Here is a 20,304-nt window from a genome sequence, read left to right as displayed (position 1 = left end):
ACACACACAGGGCTGAGCAGGTTCTCCCCCAGGAAGTAACCATGGCTGCCCTGCACTAGATGGCAGCCCGGTGTGGACTCCCGAACACAAGACCTTCGGACAAGCTATGGCGGCAACATCAAGAGTTTCTGTGGCGTCACTGAGTCCAAAAGAGGCTCCAGGGAATCAGCGACCCGCTTCGTGGATCCGTGGGGACCTGCTCCACCTCCAGGGCAGCAGGGCGGGTTTCCAGACAGAGGCCCTCCCTGCGGGTCTGTCTGCCTGTGCTGCAGCCGCACCTGCAGCCCCTACACTCAAGCTGAGCAGGGGGCCGCGAGGATTGCAGGCTGGCTCTCCTGTGGCAGAGGGGAGCAGAGGCTGGCTCTGAGGCACAGGGATATTTATGGGGGGCCCTGGGGACCGTCTCATTAGAGGGGCGGGTTCAAGGCTAAGACAAGCCGCGGGCAGGGGTTAGAATCACTCCCTGTGCCTCAGAGGTTCTGACATGCCCCAGAGAGAGCAGCCCTGCCAGGCTCCACCGTAAACCGCCCCCGCCCCCCATACACACACCCGGGGTGACCCACCGCGGCCCCTCCCACCCTGCCCATCTCATCTAGTCTCCCACATGCAGAGTGGGTGGCCACTTCCAGGGATAGCATGCCTGTGCTGGGGTGGTGGGGGTGGGTGGCGCAGGGTAACCGCTGCTCAGGGCAGACTCTGCCGGTTGGGAGACTGACACTTCTGCTAGGGCCTAAAATGGGAAAAGCACCTGCAGATAACGCGTGCAGGGGTGCCCGGGCGCCACTCACAGACCAGGCTCAACGCGTATCAAGTGCATGCCCAGTTCCACTCATCCCGGCGGTCACATGCGCACCGTTCCCAAACGACCACGGCCAGCCGCGGCCACAGCTGTATCCGAATCCCCAGCCACCCACGGAGACGCGCCATTTTAGCCGTCCCCCCTACCCGCGGCGCGGAGAACAGACCCCTAAGGACCCCGTGGCACAAGTGTCACCACGCTTCTCGGGTATCCGCAAAACGGCACCTCCCCCCCCCCCCGCGAAGTCGGGCTCCTGCAGGGAGCACGTGGGGTCGGGGCACGGAGGCCGCGGTGACAGCGGCAGGAGCGCAGCCCACGCCACTCACCCCGCCCGGCGCTCTTCCCCAGGCGCCCTGGCCGGCCGCTCAGCGGAATGCCAGCAGGAAAATCAGCACGACGTTGATGAGGACGAGAAAGACCAGCACGGCGGAGACCACCACGCGCTGGGCGCCGGGGGGCAAATTGCAGCGCAGTAGCGCACGCAGGGCGCTCCCGGGCGCCGCGGGGCCGCGCCGGCGCTGCGGGGCCCTCGCCATGGCGCCGGGCCTCCGCGCTCGCTGCGTGCCGCCCCGAGATCCCGGCACGCAGGGCCGGAGTCGGCGGCCCGCAGCGCCCGCGGAGGGGGCGGAGCCGCCCGCGCTCGCCGGCCTGGGCTCCTCCCGCACAGCCGGCGCCGCGCGCGCCGCGTCTCCTAGGCCGGGAGCCTTGGCAACCGCGCGGAGTGCGCGGGCGGGGACGACGCGCTCCCGAGGCTCGTAGGGGCCGCGGCGGCTCCGGCGGGCGCAGAGAGTCTCTGCCCTTGGCGTCCCCTTGGGAGGGGTCGGGGGGAACCTTAGTGCCGGCACAGCGGGCCTGGGCCTGGGTTGGCCCAGCGCCCAAATGACCACGGGACGCTTGGGGATGCCCGGAGGGAGACCTCACACACGCAGGCAGGCCCGGGCCAAGACACCTGGCACCGGCGTTTAGGGGAGGGCTGGGCCGAGGAACATTTCAACAAGGGCTGCCCCCGGGCTCCAGCTCACGGAGGAGTAGACGACACTGCAGGTTCTGGGCTCTGTCCTCAAGATGCACGGACACACAGGGCTAGGGTGGCCGGCACTGGAACCCGGGTCAGACAGACTCACTCGGAGCGCTCTGCCCCCTCCCGGAGCTGGGTCTCATTTTCTGCCTTTGGGGAAGCTAACGGCTTTTGAAAAAACCTATAGTCAGGCACCCAGCGGTTCCACTGCCTCCACCAGACAGCGCCTGCAGGTTTCAAAGCTGCCACTCTGTCACTCTGTCCCCGACGGGGAGCTCAGGCAACGCGCCCCCCTGAGAGATGCGCAGTACGCCGCTGACAGAGCTCAGCGCACGGCTCGGGCGTGGGCAGATATTTCTGAGTGACAAGCTCAGGGCTCTGACATGGGGCGCAGGGAGGGAGGGAGGGGTGCACAGGGAGTGTGCACAGACTGGCTGTTCACATGTGGGTTCAGAGTTCCCTATGTTTCAGCACCAAGTGCATCTGAGTACAGGTGATGCACATGTTAATGTCACCATCCTCTGAAGAAGCCACAGAGCAGGACGAATGCCAGGTGTGTACCTGCATGTGAGCATTCACATGGAACAGGTGTGTGCGTGTAGGTGGAGGGATACCCTTGCATGTGTGCATCCACATGTGGGCACCTGTATGTGTAGAGGCGGTACCTGCATGTATGTTTACACATGTGGGCTCCTGTGTGGATGCATGTGAGTACTGCATGCATACACATGTGTGTACACATGTGAGCTCCTGTGTGTGCAGGCAAGGGTGAGGTGTATGTCCAGAAAGCTGTCTGCCTCCTTCCATTGATGGTTTCAGCCTGGGCCCATCTGTTTGGAGTGGTGCCCCTCTCCACGTTTGCTCCCCCAAGCTCTCAGAAGAGTTGTGGAGGCCCCAAAGGCATCTGAAAGCTCCCTGGTACCAGCACATCTCAGCTCCTCTGGTAAGACTGTGCGATGATGCGGCCAGCACTGTGACAGAGCGGGTTAAAGCCCTGGCCTGCAGTGCCGGCATTCCACATGGGCGCCGGTTCTAGTCCCGGGTGCTCCGCTTCTGACCCAGCTCTTTGCTATGGCCAGGGAAAGCAGTGGAAGATGGCCCAAGTCCTTGGGCCCTGCACCCGCATGGGAGACTAGGAAGAAGCTCTTGACTCCTGGCTTCAGATTGGCTCAGCTCTGGCCATTGCAGCCATTTGGGGAGTGAACCAGCGGATAGAAGACCTGTCTCTCTCTCTGGCTCTACTTCTCTCTGTAACTCTGTCTTTCAAATAAATAAAAGAAATCATTAAAAAGAAAAAAAAAGACTATGATGTGCCCTCTAGTGGGGTGTCACTTGGCATCAGTGATCTAGGTTGATGGTTCTTTGTGCACCTATGATTCCAGAGCCACCAGCCACCTGGGGGAGAGGGGGAAGGCTCAGAGGCCACAGATCCTCGGACTCCTGGGTGCAGAGGACCTGGGAGCCCTGTGGCCTGCACAACGCTGAGGGCTATGGGGTCCACGGCACTCTGCTCTGCTGCTGCACTAGGCCCATGAGATACACTGTAGTCCTTTAGCCATGACCCAGCCTAAGCAAGGCCTGAGTCCCACACAACATCAGGGCAGCCTAGGAAGGACTGGATGTGGCACCGGCCCTTCCCGCTGCCCAGGGACCCAGCGTGTCTATCCCAGGGAGCTGAGCAGGTGGCAACAGCTTTTGTGTATGTGTGATCTATGACCAAAAATACAACAAAGGGCCTAGGTGCTCATGGGTTTCAGTCTGGATGGCTGCCTCCTTGCCTCCCAGGAGCTCCTGAAAGACACAGAGCCCTGGAGCCAGAGAGTCAGACTCACTCCGCAGACAGGCAGCTGAGAGCTGGCCTCTTGTCCTGCAGCATCCTCTAAATGGCCCGTGAGGAAGTGCCAAAGGGGAGGCATGAGGAGCCTGCCTTTTGTCCTAGGGCACTGGCTGGGGTAGTCCTGCTTCTGCTGCTGTGCGGGCCTGGAAGGTCGACCAGCACTCCCCTTTATGCTTGAGGCCAGCTTGGACAAGTTCTATGGCTCACTGCTCACATCTGCCCTTCTGCCTCCTCATGTGGCCTTTGTCTCGTCTTTGCAAGACATTCCAGAAGCCACCACACAGCCTTCCTCTCTGTGTCCTGGAGCAGGGAGGTGGGTCAGCTGCATACACAGGCACACACAAGGCACACCTGGCACCTCAAGGCCCTCAGGGAGGTGTGGGGAGAGGAGAGAGTCACGTGCAGCTCCAGCTGGGGCCTGACCCACAGGGGACAGGCTGCTGTCCGTGGTGGTGAGGTGGGCAGCAGGAGACCTTGTCCCCTGCCTGCACTCATCACCACAGGCACCAGGAGCAAGGACAGTGTGGGGCTGGGGTTTGGGCCATCACATATAGGGAAAGTCTTCCAGAGACACGGGGTCAAAGACACCTCTTCAGAAATAGGCTCTGGGCTGAGCATGGCCTGAGGTGTGACTGTGGGGTTGGTGGTGGCACAGGCAACTGGAGAAGGCATTAGAGGGGACAGGACAGAAGAGGGGAACATTCTGCACTTGTTGATTTATCTTGCCGGGCCTGGGCAACCACAAGGGGCCAGGCACATGTCTGTGCAGGAAAAAAGAAAACACAAGGCCTGTGTCTCCTTCTCATCCTCCAAGCACACACAGAAAAACACAGGTGCCCCCCCACCCCCAGCTCCTCCTCCTGCACAGCCAGCTGCCTGTGTGTCTGGCACAGCTGCCTCCCAGGGTTGTTATACCACCCAGCACATGGTAAGTGCTCAGTTACATGTGCGATGCATGCATGTATCACATCCATCACCCTCTCACACACCATGTGCACACACGTACACACACACGTGTGTGTGTGTAAAAACTCTCATTGCTCAAGTGCCCCGAATACCAACTGCCTCTCTGGCCCCTGCATCTACTGCTCTGCAAGTCAGAGGGTTTGGATCCCCTTCTGCTGAGCCAATCAAGAAGTGGCTGCCCCTTATGAAGTCAACACGTACAAGAACCCTGCCAATTTTGGACAGTGCGCTCATGTATTCTAAGAAAATACAAGTGAATATGTGGCTCTGGAGCTAGCCAAAGAGTCAGTCGTGAGTGCAGACTTTTCTCTGACACCTGTCGCTTTGATAACCTCCAGCTATGAAACGCAGGTGAACCTCCAGCCTAGCTTCTGGCCTGGCTCCTGGGAGAGATAGCAAGTGCCCGAGGGGTGGGAAGGCCAGTGTCTGATAAGGTTGAGTGTACTGAGTGCCTCCAGCATGTCCAAATAGTTGCTACCTTTCCTGAGTCCCCCGTGCAAGTTGGGAGTGGTAAAGACCCAGCAGCCTGGCTCAGGTGCTGCATCCACCGCACAATGACAATCACTGCCTGGCCACACGTCCTCCATCACACCCGGGGCCCGGTGACCGCAGCGCTTGGCCTCTCTCCGGGCAGCGCCCCTCGGCCTGCTTGCATCCTGACTTGGAAGTGAAGGAGAGGCTGAGGGTGGGTGCCGCCCACTGCACAGCCCACTGCGGCTGCTGGAGACGGGCTCCCTCATCCCTGCTTGTTGTCCCCTTTGAGATGTGGCAGGTCCTCCCTCCTGGGGACACAGATGAGGGCAGTGCTCTTCCTGTCCGGGGTCCAGGGAGGACCAAGAGTCCTGGAAAGTACTGAGCACATGAAGACCTCCCCAGGGACCTCCAATAGCAAGATGCACCTTCGAGCCACACAGGGAGCACTAGAGGCCTAGACAGATGCTGACGCAGTTCGTCGTCAGCTGCCGTACCTGTTTCCCCGTGGACGTGCCCCGGTGCCAGGGCCTCCACCAGTCCTGACTCTTGGCTTCCTTTCCTTGGCTGAGCCCTCTTAGAATGACAAACTGCTCAAGAATCCACCTCCCCACCCCCTCTCCAGGCCTGAAAAGGCACCTCCTCACCAGCAGTAAGCTGTGGCTGTCTACAATTTCACCACGAGGCAGGAGAGAGAGCATCTGTCATACGCAGACAATGCAACTCTTAGCAACAGCTAAGGCCAGGCAAGTAACGCCTACCTCCTTGCAGTCCCTGTCATCCTGATCACTGGGAACTCAGCAGCCTCACAGGCACCCTTGTTTCACAGCCCAGCAACCAGGCCACGCTTAGACCGTCACGTGCAATGCACACCACACCACCACTGTCGTCAGCCTAGACCCCCTGTCTCCCAGGATGGAGGAGGAAGCCTGGGTCTGCCAGAAAAAGCCCAACCATTTGCTGTGAGTTCTGCCTATGATAACCTGATTCCAGGATACCTTCTGTCCAAAATAGAAGGGTACTTCAAGGAGTTCATGGGAAATATGAAATTAAAAGATAAACTCAGTTAAGATGCCGGGGAAGAGCCATGTGTCCAACACTGAGTGCCTCGACCTCATACCTGGCTCTGGCTCCTGACTCTGCCTTCACACCAGGCGGACTCTGGGAGGCAGCAGTGATGGCTCAGAAACTTGGGTTCCTGCCTGCCACCCACGTGGGAGACCTGATTGCATTCTTAGCTCCCCGCTTCGGTCCCCAACCGTTGTGAGTAAAGTTCAGGGAGCCGGCCACTAGCTGGTAGCGCTCTCTCTCTCTCTCAAATAAATAAAATCAAAATTTTAAAAAGTTAGCATTGGGGCTGGCGCTTTGGTGTAATGGATAAGGTTGCCACCTGCAGTGCCAGCATCCCATATGGGCACCAGTTCCAGTCCCAGCTGCTCCACTTCCAATCCAGCGCTCTGCTACAGCCTGGGAAAGCAGTGGAGGATGGCCCAGGCCTTCGGGTCCCTGCATCCACGTGGGAGACCTGGAAGAAGCTGCTGGCTCCTGGCTTTGGATCAGCACAGCTCCAGCTGTTGTGGCCAATTTGGGGGTGAACCAGCAGATGGAAGACCTCTCTCTCTTAGCCTCTCCTTCACTCTTTGTGTAACTTTGACTTTCAAGTAAAATTAATAAATCTTTAAAAAAAAGTTGGCATCATTTTTAGAAAATATTTATTTATTTAAAAGGAAGTATTACAGAGAGAGAGACAGAGAAATCTTCCATCCGCTGGTGCACTCCCCAAATGGCCACAACAGCTAGGGCTGGGTGAGGCCAAAGCCAGGAGCATGGAACTCTATCCAGGTCTCCCACGTGGGTGCAAGGACCCAAGCACTCAGGCCATCTTCCACTGCTTTTGCAGGTGCCATTTGCAGGAAGTTGGAATCAGAGCAGCTGGAACTCAAACCTGTGCTCCTATGGGATGCTAACATCTCAGGCTGTGGCTTCCTGTATTGTGCCACAATGCTAGCCACCGTGTTTTCTTTTCTTTTTCTTTTTTAAATAGAAGTGTATTTTGGTGCAAAACACGTTTGAAGCCCATGCACACCTTTTCATAATATGCATTTCCATGAACTTTTTGAAGAGCCCCTCCTGTGTACTGTAGCTTATGAGAGGCACTTAACAGTTTCAGTTGTTGAAAAGACTTAATTTGCACTGTATTCTCTATGCAACAAGGGTTTTTCCCTGAAGCATTATTTAATGACTGTTGTAGGTCATTATCCAGAGTGGACTGGCTGGCCCTGGGCTCCACCGCTGTGCTGTGTGGATGAGGAGGACCCCTGTTCCGCTCTGGTTTCTGAGAAGTTCCCAAGCATGCATTCACTAAAGGCTGATTTTTTATTTTATTTTATTTTATTTTGCGATCGATCCCCCCTGGAGGAAAGTGTCCGAGTGTGGCAAGTGTGGCAAGATCTGGGTTGTTAGGCTCCGGTTTTCATGGAGCAGAAAGGACTGGGGGGTAGGGGATGGGAGGTGGCGCTTGCTCTGCACGTTTGGTTAAACTCTCTCTTTTGTTCACCCATTCAAGAAGGGAGTGCAAGAGCCCAGGATTGGAGACAGCAGGAGAGAAGCCTGAAAGCCCCACGCTTCTCTCTCCTTGGAGAAAGTGAAAGGTGAAGCTAGGAATGGGACCCCAGTTTTATCCAGATGGGGTTTGCTCACTAACTTCCTCCGCTCTGAAGGAACAGCAAAAAATGGTAACTGGCATATGGTTGTCATAGCAACTGCACACTTCTGAGCTCTTGGTGTCCGTGGGAGAAAATTGGTTTCACTGGCTTTGTCCCCCAGTCTCCCCTGGCTACTTGTAGGAGTGCTGGAAGCCCCGTCCCCTCCCCTCCCCCTCTCCGCGCACCACGCAATCTTCTCCAGCCAGGCCGGTTTTGCGGAAGGGGGCGGGGGTATGCTGGCGAGCGTGCGGGGACTGTGTGCCTGCCCCGCCCATCCCCGTGGACTCCGTTTGGACAGACTCTGCTCCGGACACCGCCGGCTGCAGCTGCGCTGTGGGCCCGGTGGCACCGCTGCCGTCTGTTCTGGAACACAGCTGTGCACATCTGGCCGGCAACAGTGCAACTGGAGTCGCCCTGACCATCAGGCCTGCGATCAAGTCCCGCCCTGGTCCCCTCCTCCACCCGCTCAGCTGTGACCCTACCTCATTGATGGCCAGCTGCTCACCGCCCCCTCCAGGGTGGCTGTAGTGGTGGCTGGAACCGTGCAGGTCCTCATACAGGTCCTCCTCGCTCCCCGCCTCATCAGCGCGGACAACTGTGTCCAGGACTCCATCGGGCATGGCTGAAAGAGAGACAGCAGCTGGCAGGGGAGGGCAGAGGCGCAGCAGGCAGAACAAAGTCTCAGAGCCGACTCCCCCTCCCCTTCCCGTAAGAGGATGGCTCCTGCTGCCTGCGGGAATGCACCTGCTGGCTCACACCGCCCGCCAGTCACCCGCCAGTCACCCAGAACGACCAGAAGATCCAAAAACACAATGATCAGCCGCAGCTCGATGCTCAGGATCTGTTCCCAGGGCCTTCAGTACAAACCATTTTCCTGTGTGTTAGCTGTTGGAAAGGCCTTTAGAGAAAATGCTAGAGGGTCGGCACTGTGGCGTAGTGGGTAAAGCCGCCGCCTGCAGTGCCGGCGTCCCATGTGGGCGCCGGTTCAAGTCCCGGCTGCTCCACTTCCTATCCCGATCTCTGCTATGGCCTGGGAAAGCAGTGGAAGGTCCTGGTCCCTAGAATGCTGCTTAAGCAAAACTCCAGAATCTTAGACTATGCCCTGCACAGGCCCACTGCAGTCTCAGTGCCGTCTCTCGCCTTCGCAGGCACCCAACAGTTGGAACATTCTCTAAATCCTTCCCATGCTCGTCTCTGTTTCGGCACTAATTTCTGTCCAGTAGTGCCTGATTTTGAGGCTACAGAAGAGTTCCTGATACAGAAGAGTTCCATTCAGGAACTCTTCTCTGGCCGTCCTCCCGCAATGGCTGGTACAGTTGTGTGGTCTCATTTTCACCGACGCCCAGTCTCGTGTTTCACAAATGATTCCCCTTGCACGGCTGGACCAGAGCACGCTGCATCCCGCGCTGGTGCAGGCGCGTCCCCGCTTCCTTGCAGGTGTCTGGGAGTTTCTCTAGGCCACTCAGGAGCCTTCTGCACATTGGTGTCCTGATCTCCTAGTGTCCCCAGTGAAATTTTAATCCCACTGGTGGATAGTGCATTGCTCATGTAATGCAGCCCTTTGGAAAGTCACGAACCATTTACAGCCAAGACTTTTTACCACTCGGGGGAAAAAAATCATTGCTCCATGTGTGACTAGGATGTCAACTCCTAGGTGTGGCATGGCAGGTAAAGCCGCCACATGTGACACCAGCATCCCATATGGGCACCAGTTTGAGTCCTGGCTGCTCCACTTCCAATCCAGCTCCCTGGATTATACAACCAATATAAACCATATAAGGCACTCAACTTGTTGGCGATCAGAAATGTAAATTAAAACCACAGTAAGGTACAATTTCATACCCATTAGCCTCTCAAAACTTAAAAGGTCTGACTATGTCAGTCCCAAGTATTGGCTAGGACACAGAGTTATGGAAACATTCACACACCACTACTGGGATTCTAAATTGGTAAAATAGCTTTGGGGACTTGTGTGGCATGCCTAGGTAAATAAATAAACCAAAATAAACTTCCCTTTTAGTTCCATTTTCTGTGAACTTTTTTTTTTTTAAGATTTATTTTTATTGGGGCCGGCACTGTGACGCAGCGGGTTAAAAGCCCTGGCTTGAAGCGCCAGCATCCCATATGGGTGCTGGTTCTAGTCCCGGCTGCTCCTCTTCCTAATCCAGCTTTCTGCTGTGGCCTGGGAAAGCAGTAGAAGATGGCCTAAGTCCTTGGGCTCCTGCACCCACATGGGGGACCTGGAAGAAGCTCCTGGCTCCTGGCTTCGGATGGGCACAGCTCCGGCCGTGGCAGCCACCTGGGAAGCGGGTGGAAAACCTCTCTCTCTGTCTCTACCTCTCTCTGTAACGCTGTCTTTCAAATAAGTAAAATAATTCTTTAAAAAAAAGCAGACAAAATGGAAATTCCTAGGAATGCATAATCTTCCAAAACTAACTCAAGAAGAAATAGACAAGCTGAATGGACCTGCGATTGGTGAGGAGACTGCATGAGTAACCAAAATCTGCCAACAAAGAAAACCTAGGACCAGAAGGCTTCTACTACCTGGGAGTGAATAACACCAAACATTTAAACAATAATTAATACTAGTCCTTCTCAAACTTTTTCATACTGCCTAACTTATTCTACAAGGCTAGAATTACCCTGATAACAAAACCAGACCAAGAAACTACAACAAAAAGAAAACTACAGATGCATATCCCTTATGAATACAGGTTTAAAGCCATTCAACATAACACCAGCAAACAGAATTCAACAGCCTATCACATGGATTATATTTCATAACCAAAAGGGGTTTATTACTGGAATGTAAGGATGGTTCAACATATGAAAATGAATCATTATATCACATTAATGAAGAAAAATATATGGATATCTCAATTGATGCAGAAAAAGTACTGACAACTTTCAACATCTTTTCATGGTTAAAAAAATTCAATAAATTAGGGATGGAGGGGAATGTCCTTAACATTTAAAGACTTATCTGAAAAGTTAACTGCTGACATCATGTCAAATGGTGAGAGAATGAAAACTTTTGCCCTAAGATTGGGCACAGGATGTCCGTGTTCTCTTATTCCAATCATCATATTAAAGTAAGCTCCAGTGAGATTGAAAGGCAATAAAAACAAATCAAATACATCTGAACCCAAGCAGAAGCCATAGGGGCTGTAGTGTGGCACAGAAGCTAAGTGGAATGCCCATATCCCTATTAGAGTGGCGGGTTCAGCTCTCAGGTATCCAGCTTCTGATCTGGCTTCCTGCTAGCACATATGCTGGGAAGCAGCAGGCAATGACTCAAGTCCATGGGAGACCCGGATTACGTTCTGGCCCAGCCTGGCACAGCCTGGCCCAGACCTGGCTGTTGTTGGCAATGGAGAATGAACCATCACATGGAAGATCTCTCTCTGTCTTTTTCTCTGTATCTATTCCTGTGCCTCTGCTTTTCAAATAACATGCAGATAAATAAAATATTTTTTAAGAAGACATAAAATTATCTCCATTTGCAGATGACATGATTTTATAAATGGAAAACCATAGAGAAACCACAATGAAATAGTTAGAGCTAACAAATAAATTTAACAAAGCTGCAGAATATAAATCAACATGCAAAAAAAATCAGTTTTATTTCTACATATTTGCAATGAGCAACCTAAAAGTGATGTTTTTAAAAACTCCATTAATATGGCATCAAAAATAACGAAATACTTAGCAAAAAACTTAGCAAAATTAACCATGGCAGCAATAGATTTGTGTATTGAAGACTATAAAATATTGCTTAAAGAAAATCAAAGCAAATGGAAAGACATCTCATGCTCATGGATTGGAAGACTTAATATATTTAAGATGAGAACAAGACCATGGCAATCTGCCCACTGAGGCATTCTTATCAAAATTTGAATATTTACACAAATTTGAATATTTACACAAATAGAAAAGTGAACCCTTAAATGCACGTGACATCTCAAGGGATCCTAAGAAGCCCAAATTGGAGAAACAAAAAGAACAAAATTACAGGATCCATTTTTCCTGCTTTCAAAGGTTACTAAAAGCCACAGTAACCAAAACAATACAGTACTCTCATAAGGATGGAGATGAAGACCAATGAAATAGAATAAGAACCCAGAAATTAATCCTCACAGTTATCAATTGTTTTTTGACAAAGGCACCAAGATGTTCAATGAAGGAAAAATAGTAGTTTTAACAAATGGTGTTGGGAAACTGGATTTCCAAGTGCAATAGAATGAAGTTGGACTCTATACATGTACAAGAATTAATTCAAAGATGTCAATATAAAAGGTAAAACCATAAAACTCTTAGCAAAAAACATCCTCCACCGCTTTCCCAGGCCATTAGCAGGAAGCTAGATCAGAAGTGGAGCAGCCAGGACATGAACCAGCACCCATATGGGAAGCTGGCATTACAAGTGGTGGCTTTACCTGCTATGCCACAGCACTGGTCCCCACACTAGGCTCTTTGGTTGCAACACGAAGATCCTGGCAGAAATTAGGGGACTTAAAAGTTTTCAAATGGCGGTGTCAGAAGCCAGGGTTGAGGAAGTGATATGCTAGGGGGCTGGGGCGGGGGCGGCGCTGCAGAGTATTGCAGGTGATGGGGACAGCATCTGGGCCCAGAAGCAGAGAGACCCGGAAGAAGTTCCAGGTTTCTGGCTTTGGATCGGGGCAGCTCTGGCCATTATGAACATTTGGGGAGTAAACCAGCAGATGGACGACCTCTCCCTGTCTCTCCCTCTCTCTGTCTGTAACTGCCTCTCAAGTAAATAAATAATAAATAAAATGACTCTACTAAAAAAGTATATTATTAATAAACTTCTCTTTTTAGAATAGAGTTAGATTTAGAGAACAGTTGCCATATACCTACTCGCAGACTCCCCTGTTATCGAGATCCCAATTCCATATGGTACATTTGTCACAATGAATGAACCAGCGAACCAACACCTGAGGATTCGCTGAAGTCCACGCTTGGTTCAGATTTCCTCAGGGTCCCTTATCCCAGACCATATTTAGTCAGCTTGGCTCGAGAGTTTTGGTTCTAGCTTGCACAAAAGTCTAATTTCAGCTTTTGAGAAGTTGGCTCATTTGACAAGGAACACTCGGTGACATCAGCAGCCCCCGATTGGAGTCCTCCGCCCTCCACGGCTTCCCTCGCAGGGTTTCCTCGTGACAAACACCTTGAACTTCTCTTCTAGCCACCCCGGTCTCCCAGTACCCTGACTGGTGGGAGGAAGACACCTTCTTCTGAGAACGCACAATGAGCCGACGGCTGTCATATGTGATGCACGCCCACCCCCGAAGGAGACACTGGCAGGCACAAGACTTTCATGGAAGCTGTGTGGCTCCCAGAAGTAAAACACGTGCTGGGCTGGGCTCTCTCAGATAACTGCAGCAGGAGCAGGACTCCAACTGCTCCACCTGCCCACTCCAGGGGCCAGCCCTCCTCTTGGGCCATCTCCCTCTGCCAGCACCCACACCCTCTGCCTGCAGGGACCTAGCTGCTTTGGCTGCACCATCAGGGCACCCCTTGTTTCTCCCACATTCTGCTCCCCGCCTCCTCCCCCATGAGTTACCCTGTGCACCTTGCTAATCAGCGGGTGATGCTGTATCATTAAAAGCATGAAGTAGGGGCTGGAGCTGTGGCACGGCGCGTTAATGCCCTGGCCTGAAGCGCTAGCATCCCATGTGGGTGCTGGTTTGAGACCTGGCTGCTCCACTTCCCGTCTAGCTCTCTGCTACAACATGGGAAAGCAGTAGAAGATGGCCCAAGTCCTTGAGCTCCTGCATCTGCGTGGGAGACCTGGAGGAAGCTCCCGGCTCCTGACTTTGGATCAGCTCAGCTCCAGCCATTGTGGTCATTTGGTGAGTGAACCAGAGGATGGAAGATCTCTCTGTCTCTCTCTCTCTGTGGTTTGGCCTCTCAAATAAATAACTAAATCCTTTTTTTTTTTTAAATGAAATACCCGGGAAATCAGTTAACGGGCAGGTGTTCATGAATAAGAGAGATGTTCTGTGGTCACACGATTACTTCATAATGTACTTTCAGGGGCCAGTGCTGTGGCATAGCAGGTGAAACTGCTGCCTGTAGTGCTGGCATCCCATATGGACACCGGTTCAAGTCCCAGCTGCTCCATTTCCAATCCAGCTCTCTGCTATGGCCTGGGAAAGCAATAGATTACCCAAGTCCTTGAGCCCCTGCACCTGCATGGGAAGGAAGAAGTTCCTGGCTCCTGTTTTCATCTCCCTCTCTCTCTGTCTCTCCTTCTCTCTGTGTAACTAACTTTCAAATAAATTAAAAAAAAATCTTCAAAATGTACTTTCATAAAAAATGTGCTGTGTCATGCTTTAGCAGCAAGTGCAACATGATTTTTTTTTTTTTAGTTTTTATTTAATGAATGCATTTTTTCATAGATACAACTTTAGGAATATAGTGGTTCTTTCCCTCATACCCCCTCCAACTCGCATCCCACCTCCATCTCCCTCTCCCATCTCCTTCTTCATTATTGTTCATTTTTAGTTTGACTTTATATACAGAGGACCAACTCCATGCTAAGCATAGACTTCAACAATTTGCCCCCACGCCCACACTCAACGTATAGAGTACAGTTTAGGGAGAGAATTTGCAGTGGATTCTCATATTACAATTCAATAGGGACAGAGGTCCTACATGGGGAGCAAGTGCAGAGTGACTTCTGTTGTTCCTTTAACAATTAACACTCTTATTCATGACATCAGTGATCATCAGAGGCTCTTGCCATGGGCTGCCAAGACTATGGCAGCCTTCTGTGACCATAGACTCCATTGGTATTTGGACACAGCCATAAGCAAAGTGGATATTCTGTCCTCCCTTCAGAGAACAGTGTCTCCCTTTTTGATGACCCTTTCCTTCCTCTGAGGTCTCACAGAGATCCTCCATGCAGGAAATTTTTTTTTGTCACAGTCTTGGCTTTCCATGCCTGAAATGCTCTCACAGACTTTCAGCTGGACCAGGAAGCCTTCAGGGCAACACGATTTTCTTTCTTTCTTTTTTTTTTTTTTTTGACAGGCAGAGTGGACAGTGAGAGAGAGACAGAGAGAAAGGTCTTCCTTTTGCCGTTGGTTCACCTTCCAATGGCCGCCACAGTAGGCGTGCTGCGGCCGGCGCACCGCGCTGATCCGATGGCAGGAGCCAGGTGCTTCTCCTGGTCTCCCATGGGGTGCAGGGCCCAAGCACTTGGGCCATCCTCCACTGCACTCCCTGGCCACAGCAGAGAGCTGGCCTGGAAGAGGGACAACCAGGATAGAATCCGGCGCCCCGACCGGGACTAGAACCCGGTGTGCTGGTGCCGCAAGGCAGAGGATTAGCCTATTGAACCACGGCGCCGGCTGGCAACAAGATTTTTAACACTGTTTTCTTATGTCAGGGGAGTGTAAAGTGCCGAGGAGGCGAACAGCTGTCGCTCTGCGTTTAGGCTGCTGTAGAATTCAGATGATGGCTGTGATTTTTTTCACTGCACAGAGCCACCCTGCTAGAGAACATTCTAGATCTTGGACTTGTGTAAAAATTCACAGAAGGCAGCATCTTTATCAAACTGCAAGTTTTGGCAAATCAAAACAGTGCTCTATAGTGTAATGCAATTAGGTCCCACATTGCTTTAATGACACTGTTCCTAATTTCCATCCCAGAGCTCTGTAATACAATAAAATAATGACTCCAACAATTGTTTCTGCCACAAAAATTATTCAAAAGCCCCAAAGCCTGCCATGACTGTTCATGGTAGATTAGAGCTGAGCCAGTTGTCTAAAAGAAACAAGGCTTCTAAAAGGAGACAGCATCTCTCTGTTAGTGTGCAGACTGCTCATGTTAAACACAACGGGACAATCTTGGGCATCTAAAGACAGCTCTGCTTCATCTGGAGGTTGTCTCAACCTGCAACGTTGCTTATGCATGTTGAACCAATACAGGCTGAAGTAACTTTCCAAATGTTAATAAGTCCTCACATCACAGCAGAGCTGTCACTGCTCACTGCTCTCTGCATCCCACACTTGTCCTAGCTGACCTCTTTGGAAGATCTGCACATCTCAAAAACACATGCAGTCTATCTACAACCTCTTTTGTTTTGAAAGACTTTTATTTATTTGAAATACAGAGAGAGAGAGAGAGAGAGAGAATCTTCTATCTGCTAGCCCATTCCCCAAATGGCCACATTGACCCAGGGCTGGACCAGGCTGAAACCAGGAGCCAGGAACTCCATCCGATCCTCTCACTTGGGTTTCAGGAACTCAAATATTTGAGGCATCATGCACTGCCTCCCAGGTGCATCATCAGGAAGTAGGCTCAGAAACGGAGAAGCTGGGATTCAAACCAGCACTCCGATATGGGATCCTGGCATCGCAGGCGATGGCTTTCATGAGTGGGCCACAACACTGACCCCATCTCGAGCTTATTTTTAAATAATTGTCTAGTATATAGTTACATCTTTTAAATTACAAATATAAATAAATATACAGTCAGCTCTTCATATCCCTGGGTTCCACATTTCAGGATTCAACAAAGGATCAAAAATAGATGGAGAACAAATGGCATCTGTATTGAACACGTACAGATTTTCATCATTATTCCCTAAACAGCACACGGTAACAGCTATTTACATATCATTTACATTGCATTAGGTATTATCAGTCATCTAGAGATGATTTAAATATCTGGGAGGGGCAGTGACGTAAGGATGGCCCAGGGGCATGAAGTTTGAAGATGGCAGGGGCTGGGTGGGAGATCTAGAGGCAAAGGTGAAGACCCCTCTGGAGTAAAAGAAGCCAGGAGTCACCCCCCTCCCTGTTTCTTTACAGTGCTCAGAGCCCAGTGGAAGTATTCCTTTCTTTCTTTTTGTTAACGAACAAGTAAACCACACAGACTGTCAGCAAGCGATAGAGCACTGTGTCCTCCAACAAGAGGGAGGATTTAGGAAGCCCGTGGACTAAGCCTGAAAGTTTGCCCTGAAGTGAGAGCTAAAAGAGAACACACAACACAACACAACACAAGCTGAGGGGTCTCCGGCCGATCATCCAGGACAGGAGGAGCTGGACAAAACAGAGTCGAACCCAGTGCAGCAGCCGCAGTTCAACGAGAAAGCACTGGAAGACATGCACGCCAATCTGGACAAGCCCTCTGATCATCCTCCCAGACTCCCCGGAAAAGAGAATGCAGCTACCTACAAAGACTGAAGGATGCCAGAGCTAGAATATGAAGAGGACTGGGCTCAGCGTGGCCCGCGGTGCTGCTGTGCAGGGCACCCAGCAGATGCCAGAGATGCCGCATGCTCCTTCCGACATCCAGATCCAAGATACGCCCCTTGCTGGTGCCCAGCCACCCCACCCTCGAGAAAACTTCAGCCAACGGCCCTCCAAATCGGGCAGTTTCTCTCTTCTGCTTTTTAAACAAGATTTATTTATTTATTTGGAACTAGAGTTATACTATGTATAGAGAGAGGGAGAGACACAGAGAGAGATCTATTTGCTGGTTCACTCCCCAGATGGCCACAACAGCCAGGTCAAAGCCAGGAGCCCAGAATGCCATCTGGGTCTCCAACGTGGGTGGCAGGGGCCCAAGCACTTGGGGCCATCCTCTGCTGTTTCCCAGGTTCTTGGGCAGGGAGCTGGGTTGGAAGTGGAGTAGCTGGGGCTCTGCCGGCGTCACAGGTGGCGACTTAAACCATTGCACTGGACAGTTTCTGTACTTGGACACGGTGTGCTACATTTGCCCCCCTGGCAGAACACCTCCTGGCCCTCCCCCAGGCCCACCTCCTCTGGTTCCTACAGACATAAAGTGGGCGTTGCCTGGGATTTTCCCCCCCATAGGCCAGGCAGAGAGACAGTGTACGTGACCCCGCCCTTGCTCAGCGGGGTCCTGACAATGGCGTTTGCTGCACAGGTGAAGATGCCAGCTGTCCTGAGGACAAGGACTAAGACAAGCATAACGGCAGCACTGGTGACAGCGACACTGAGAGATCAGACAGCCGCAGCGACAGGGCTGAATCCGTGCACAATCAAAAACACCCCAGGTCTGAGTGTATGATTTGCTGATACATCTGGAAAGTCAAGGCAGAAAAAGGAGACCCAAGGAGCTGACCCCTCTTTAAGCCATGATGCTTCGAGTGGCAGCCAGGGAAGCCTTGAAGGGCGGACGGGAAGTAGAGGAATTTCCAGAGAATGATGGTGAAGAAGATTCTGCAGCAGTAGAGCAATAGCCAAAATAGCACGGAAAGGCTTCCCACTTGGATGGCACACCACATCTTCCCAGCGGCAGCTCTGCCTCCATCCTCCTCCCAATCACCTGCTTCGCCCTACTGGCTTCCTGGACCACCTGCAGGGGCTCCTCCATTCCTGAGCTGGCTGGAATAGCCCGGATTCCCAGAGTCTTTACCCCAACCTATACTTCCAGGACCACCACCAGGCTGGCTCCCCCTCCGCCCTGACCTCCCCCAGGCCCACCTTCCAGGTTTGCCTCCTGGGACTCCTCTTCAGGGACTCCCACCATGGCTACCTCCCTCCGCCCCTCCAGGCATGGCTCCACCTCACCCAGGCAGGATGTGCCCACTTTGGTGTCTCTACTTGGATCTGCCCCACCTGGGCTTCTCCCACTAGCTCCCTTGTTGAACCCTGGGGGTCTTCAGGGTCCCACCCAATTTGATTCAGCAACCCAGGGTGGGTGATGCCAGCGTAGCCATTGTGCCAAGCCACAGATCACTCATCCCAAGGTAGGAAGTCCTCGAGTTGCGCCCACTGTGAGAAGGGTATGTGGAGGAGAATAAAGGGGCTACTGCTGCTCCCCCAAAAAGTCAGAGGGTGATTCTGCTGTGCCTCTTGCCAAAGCAGCCACCAAATCTGGTTCTGCTGCTCCTGTGTCAGTGCAAACTAAGGATGATGTTTACAAAGCTTTCAGGAAAGAGGTGGAAGGGCTACTGTGACAGCTTCTGATGCCAGAGCAGGTTTGTGTTCACAAAAGTGGCTCGTGGAGAGACAGGCTCTTGCCTAACTGGGGGTGCACAGCTGCTCCCATTGGGGGTGCTTTCTAATTCCACTGCGGGGAATAGCCTCAAGGCTAGCTTGGCTCAGAGTTACTGCATGTGACAGAGGGGACGTTGTTCAGAATAAACTGGCTCTTGAAGCAGAGCTGCTAACACCCACTCCCTGTCACAGCAACACTTCATTCCTTTTCTTCCCCTCTCCAGCTCTTGGGGAAATCTGTGATCAGGGGACTCTTAGCTACCAACGTGTCTAACTCTCTTCTTGTGTGTGGTGGGCACTGGAGTAGAAAGTCCTGGAAAAAAATCAGCTTTTTTATCTTGTCTTTCATGTTGGAGTTCTTTTCAATATTTTCCTATAAATATTTTGTAACGTTCTCCTTGTGGTCAAATAGATCACAATGTCATTTCCTAATACAAAGCAAGATACATGGGAAGAAGATGTATACTTCTTTGATTAAAATTATTTCTCACTGACCTAAACTTGGAGTGTCTATGGAAAACTAAATAAACAAATAAATGCTAAAACACAAAAAAATTTCATCGGTAGGGGGCGTGGGCAGCTATTTGGCCTAATGGTTTGGATGCTCAGTAAGATGCCTGTACCCTGTACCACAGCACCTAGGGTGGATACCCACATCTGGCTCCTGATCCAGCCTCCTGCTAATGCAGACCCTGTCAGGCAGTGGTGACGACTCCAGTGATTGGATTCCTGCCACCCATGTGGGAGACCTGGAGAGTTCCTAGCCCTCAGCCTTAGCCGACACCGCTCTGTCCCAGCCATTGCAGGTATCTGGGGGGAGTAAACCATCTAATTGCAGCTCTCTGTCTCCTTCTCTGCCTCTCAACTAAATAAATTTTAAAATATTTTTAAAAGATATAGAAATCACCAAACATGTGAAAATACGGTCACTACCACTGGTCACCAAGGAAATGAAAACCATAGCAAAACTCAAGCGGACACAAAGCTATGCACAGGTTCTATGCATGAGCTACGGCATTTTACAGTAGGGGCTTGAGCAACCCTGGATTTGGGAATCTGCAGAGGGTCCTGTCCCCTGTCCCCTGTGGATACCGAAGGATGACCACTGCAGATGGGAGAGGACTGTGAGGGCCTTAGGTTTTGCACTACTCTTGAAGGAGCCACTTCCCTCTTACACAAATGCTGCCGGGAGTTCCCTCGTGCTCCCTCCTTCTGAAGCTGTCAGTCCTGAGCAGCAGCATTTAGTATCTGGACATCCTGTTGGTCACAAGCGCCCCGTAATGGCTGGGGCTGGTTATTCAATCAATTCGTTCACAATGATTACAGTTTCTCAGATCAGAACAATTGTTCATGGGTCCTGAGGATGGTGGATTCTACATCCGCCTTGCATCCGGAACATGTGGATGAAATCCCAACCACAGTCAACTGCACAACAGCCTTCTGCCCTTGTTTCTGTAGGAACAGGTGACTCCACTATGATTTCCCTGGGAGTTAATCTTCTGCCTGACACA

General features: G+C 51.9%; 1 protein-coding gene and 1 pseudogene across 2 annotated transcripts in view; one reads left to right on the top strand and one right to left on the bottom strand.

Moving 5' to 3' along the window:
• ARHGEF4 (Rho guanine nucleotide exchange factor 4) overlaps nucleotides 1-20,304 on the bottom strand; it is a 70,741-nt gene that overhangs the window by 10,455 nt on the left and 39,982 nt on the right. Inside the window, exon 2 of one of the 2 annotated variants that reach the window (XM_062182765.1) lies at nucleotides 8,279-8,418. In XM_062182765.1, the coding sequence (XP_062038749.1) occupies nucleotides 8,279-8,418 (140 nt within the window). Of the gene's footprint in view, nucleotides 1-1,125; nucleotides 1,210-8,278; nucleotides 8,419-20,304 lie in introns of those variants that run through there. The other variant, XM_062182832.1, reaches the window with a different exon arrangement.
• On the top strand, nucleotides 10,211-18,753 carry LOC133765261 (WW domain-binding protein 11-like; annotated as a pseudogene).

Source organism: Lepus europaeus, chromosome 1 (assembly GCF_033115175.1).
Source record: "Lepus europaeus isolate LE1 chromosome 1, mLepTim1.pri, whole genome shotgun sequence".
Classification (NCBI taxonomy): Eukaryota; Metazoa; Chordata; class Mammalia; order Lagomorpha; family Leporidae; genus Lepus; species Lepus europaeus.
This window is presented reverse-complemented; position numbering and strand designations above follow the sequence as displayed.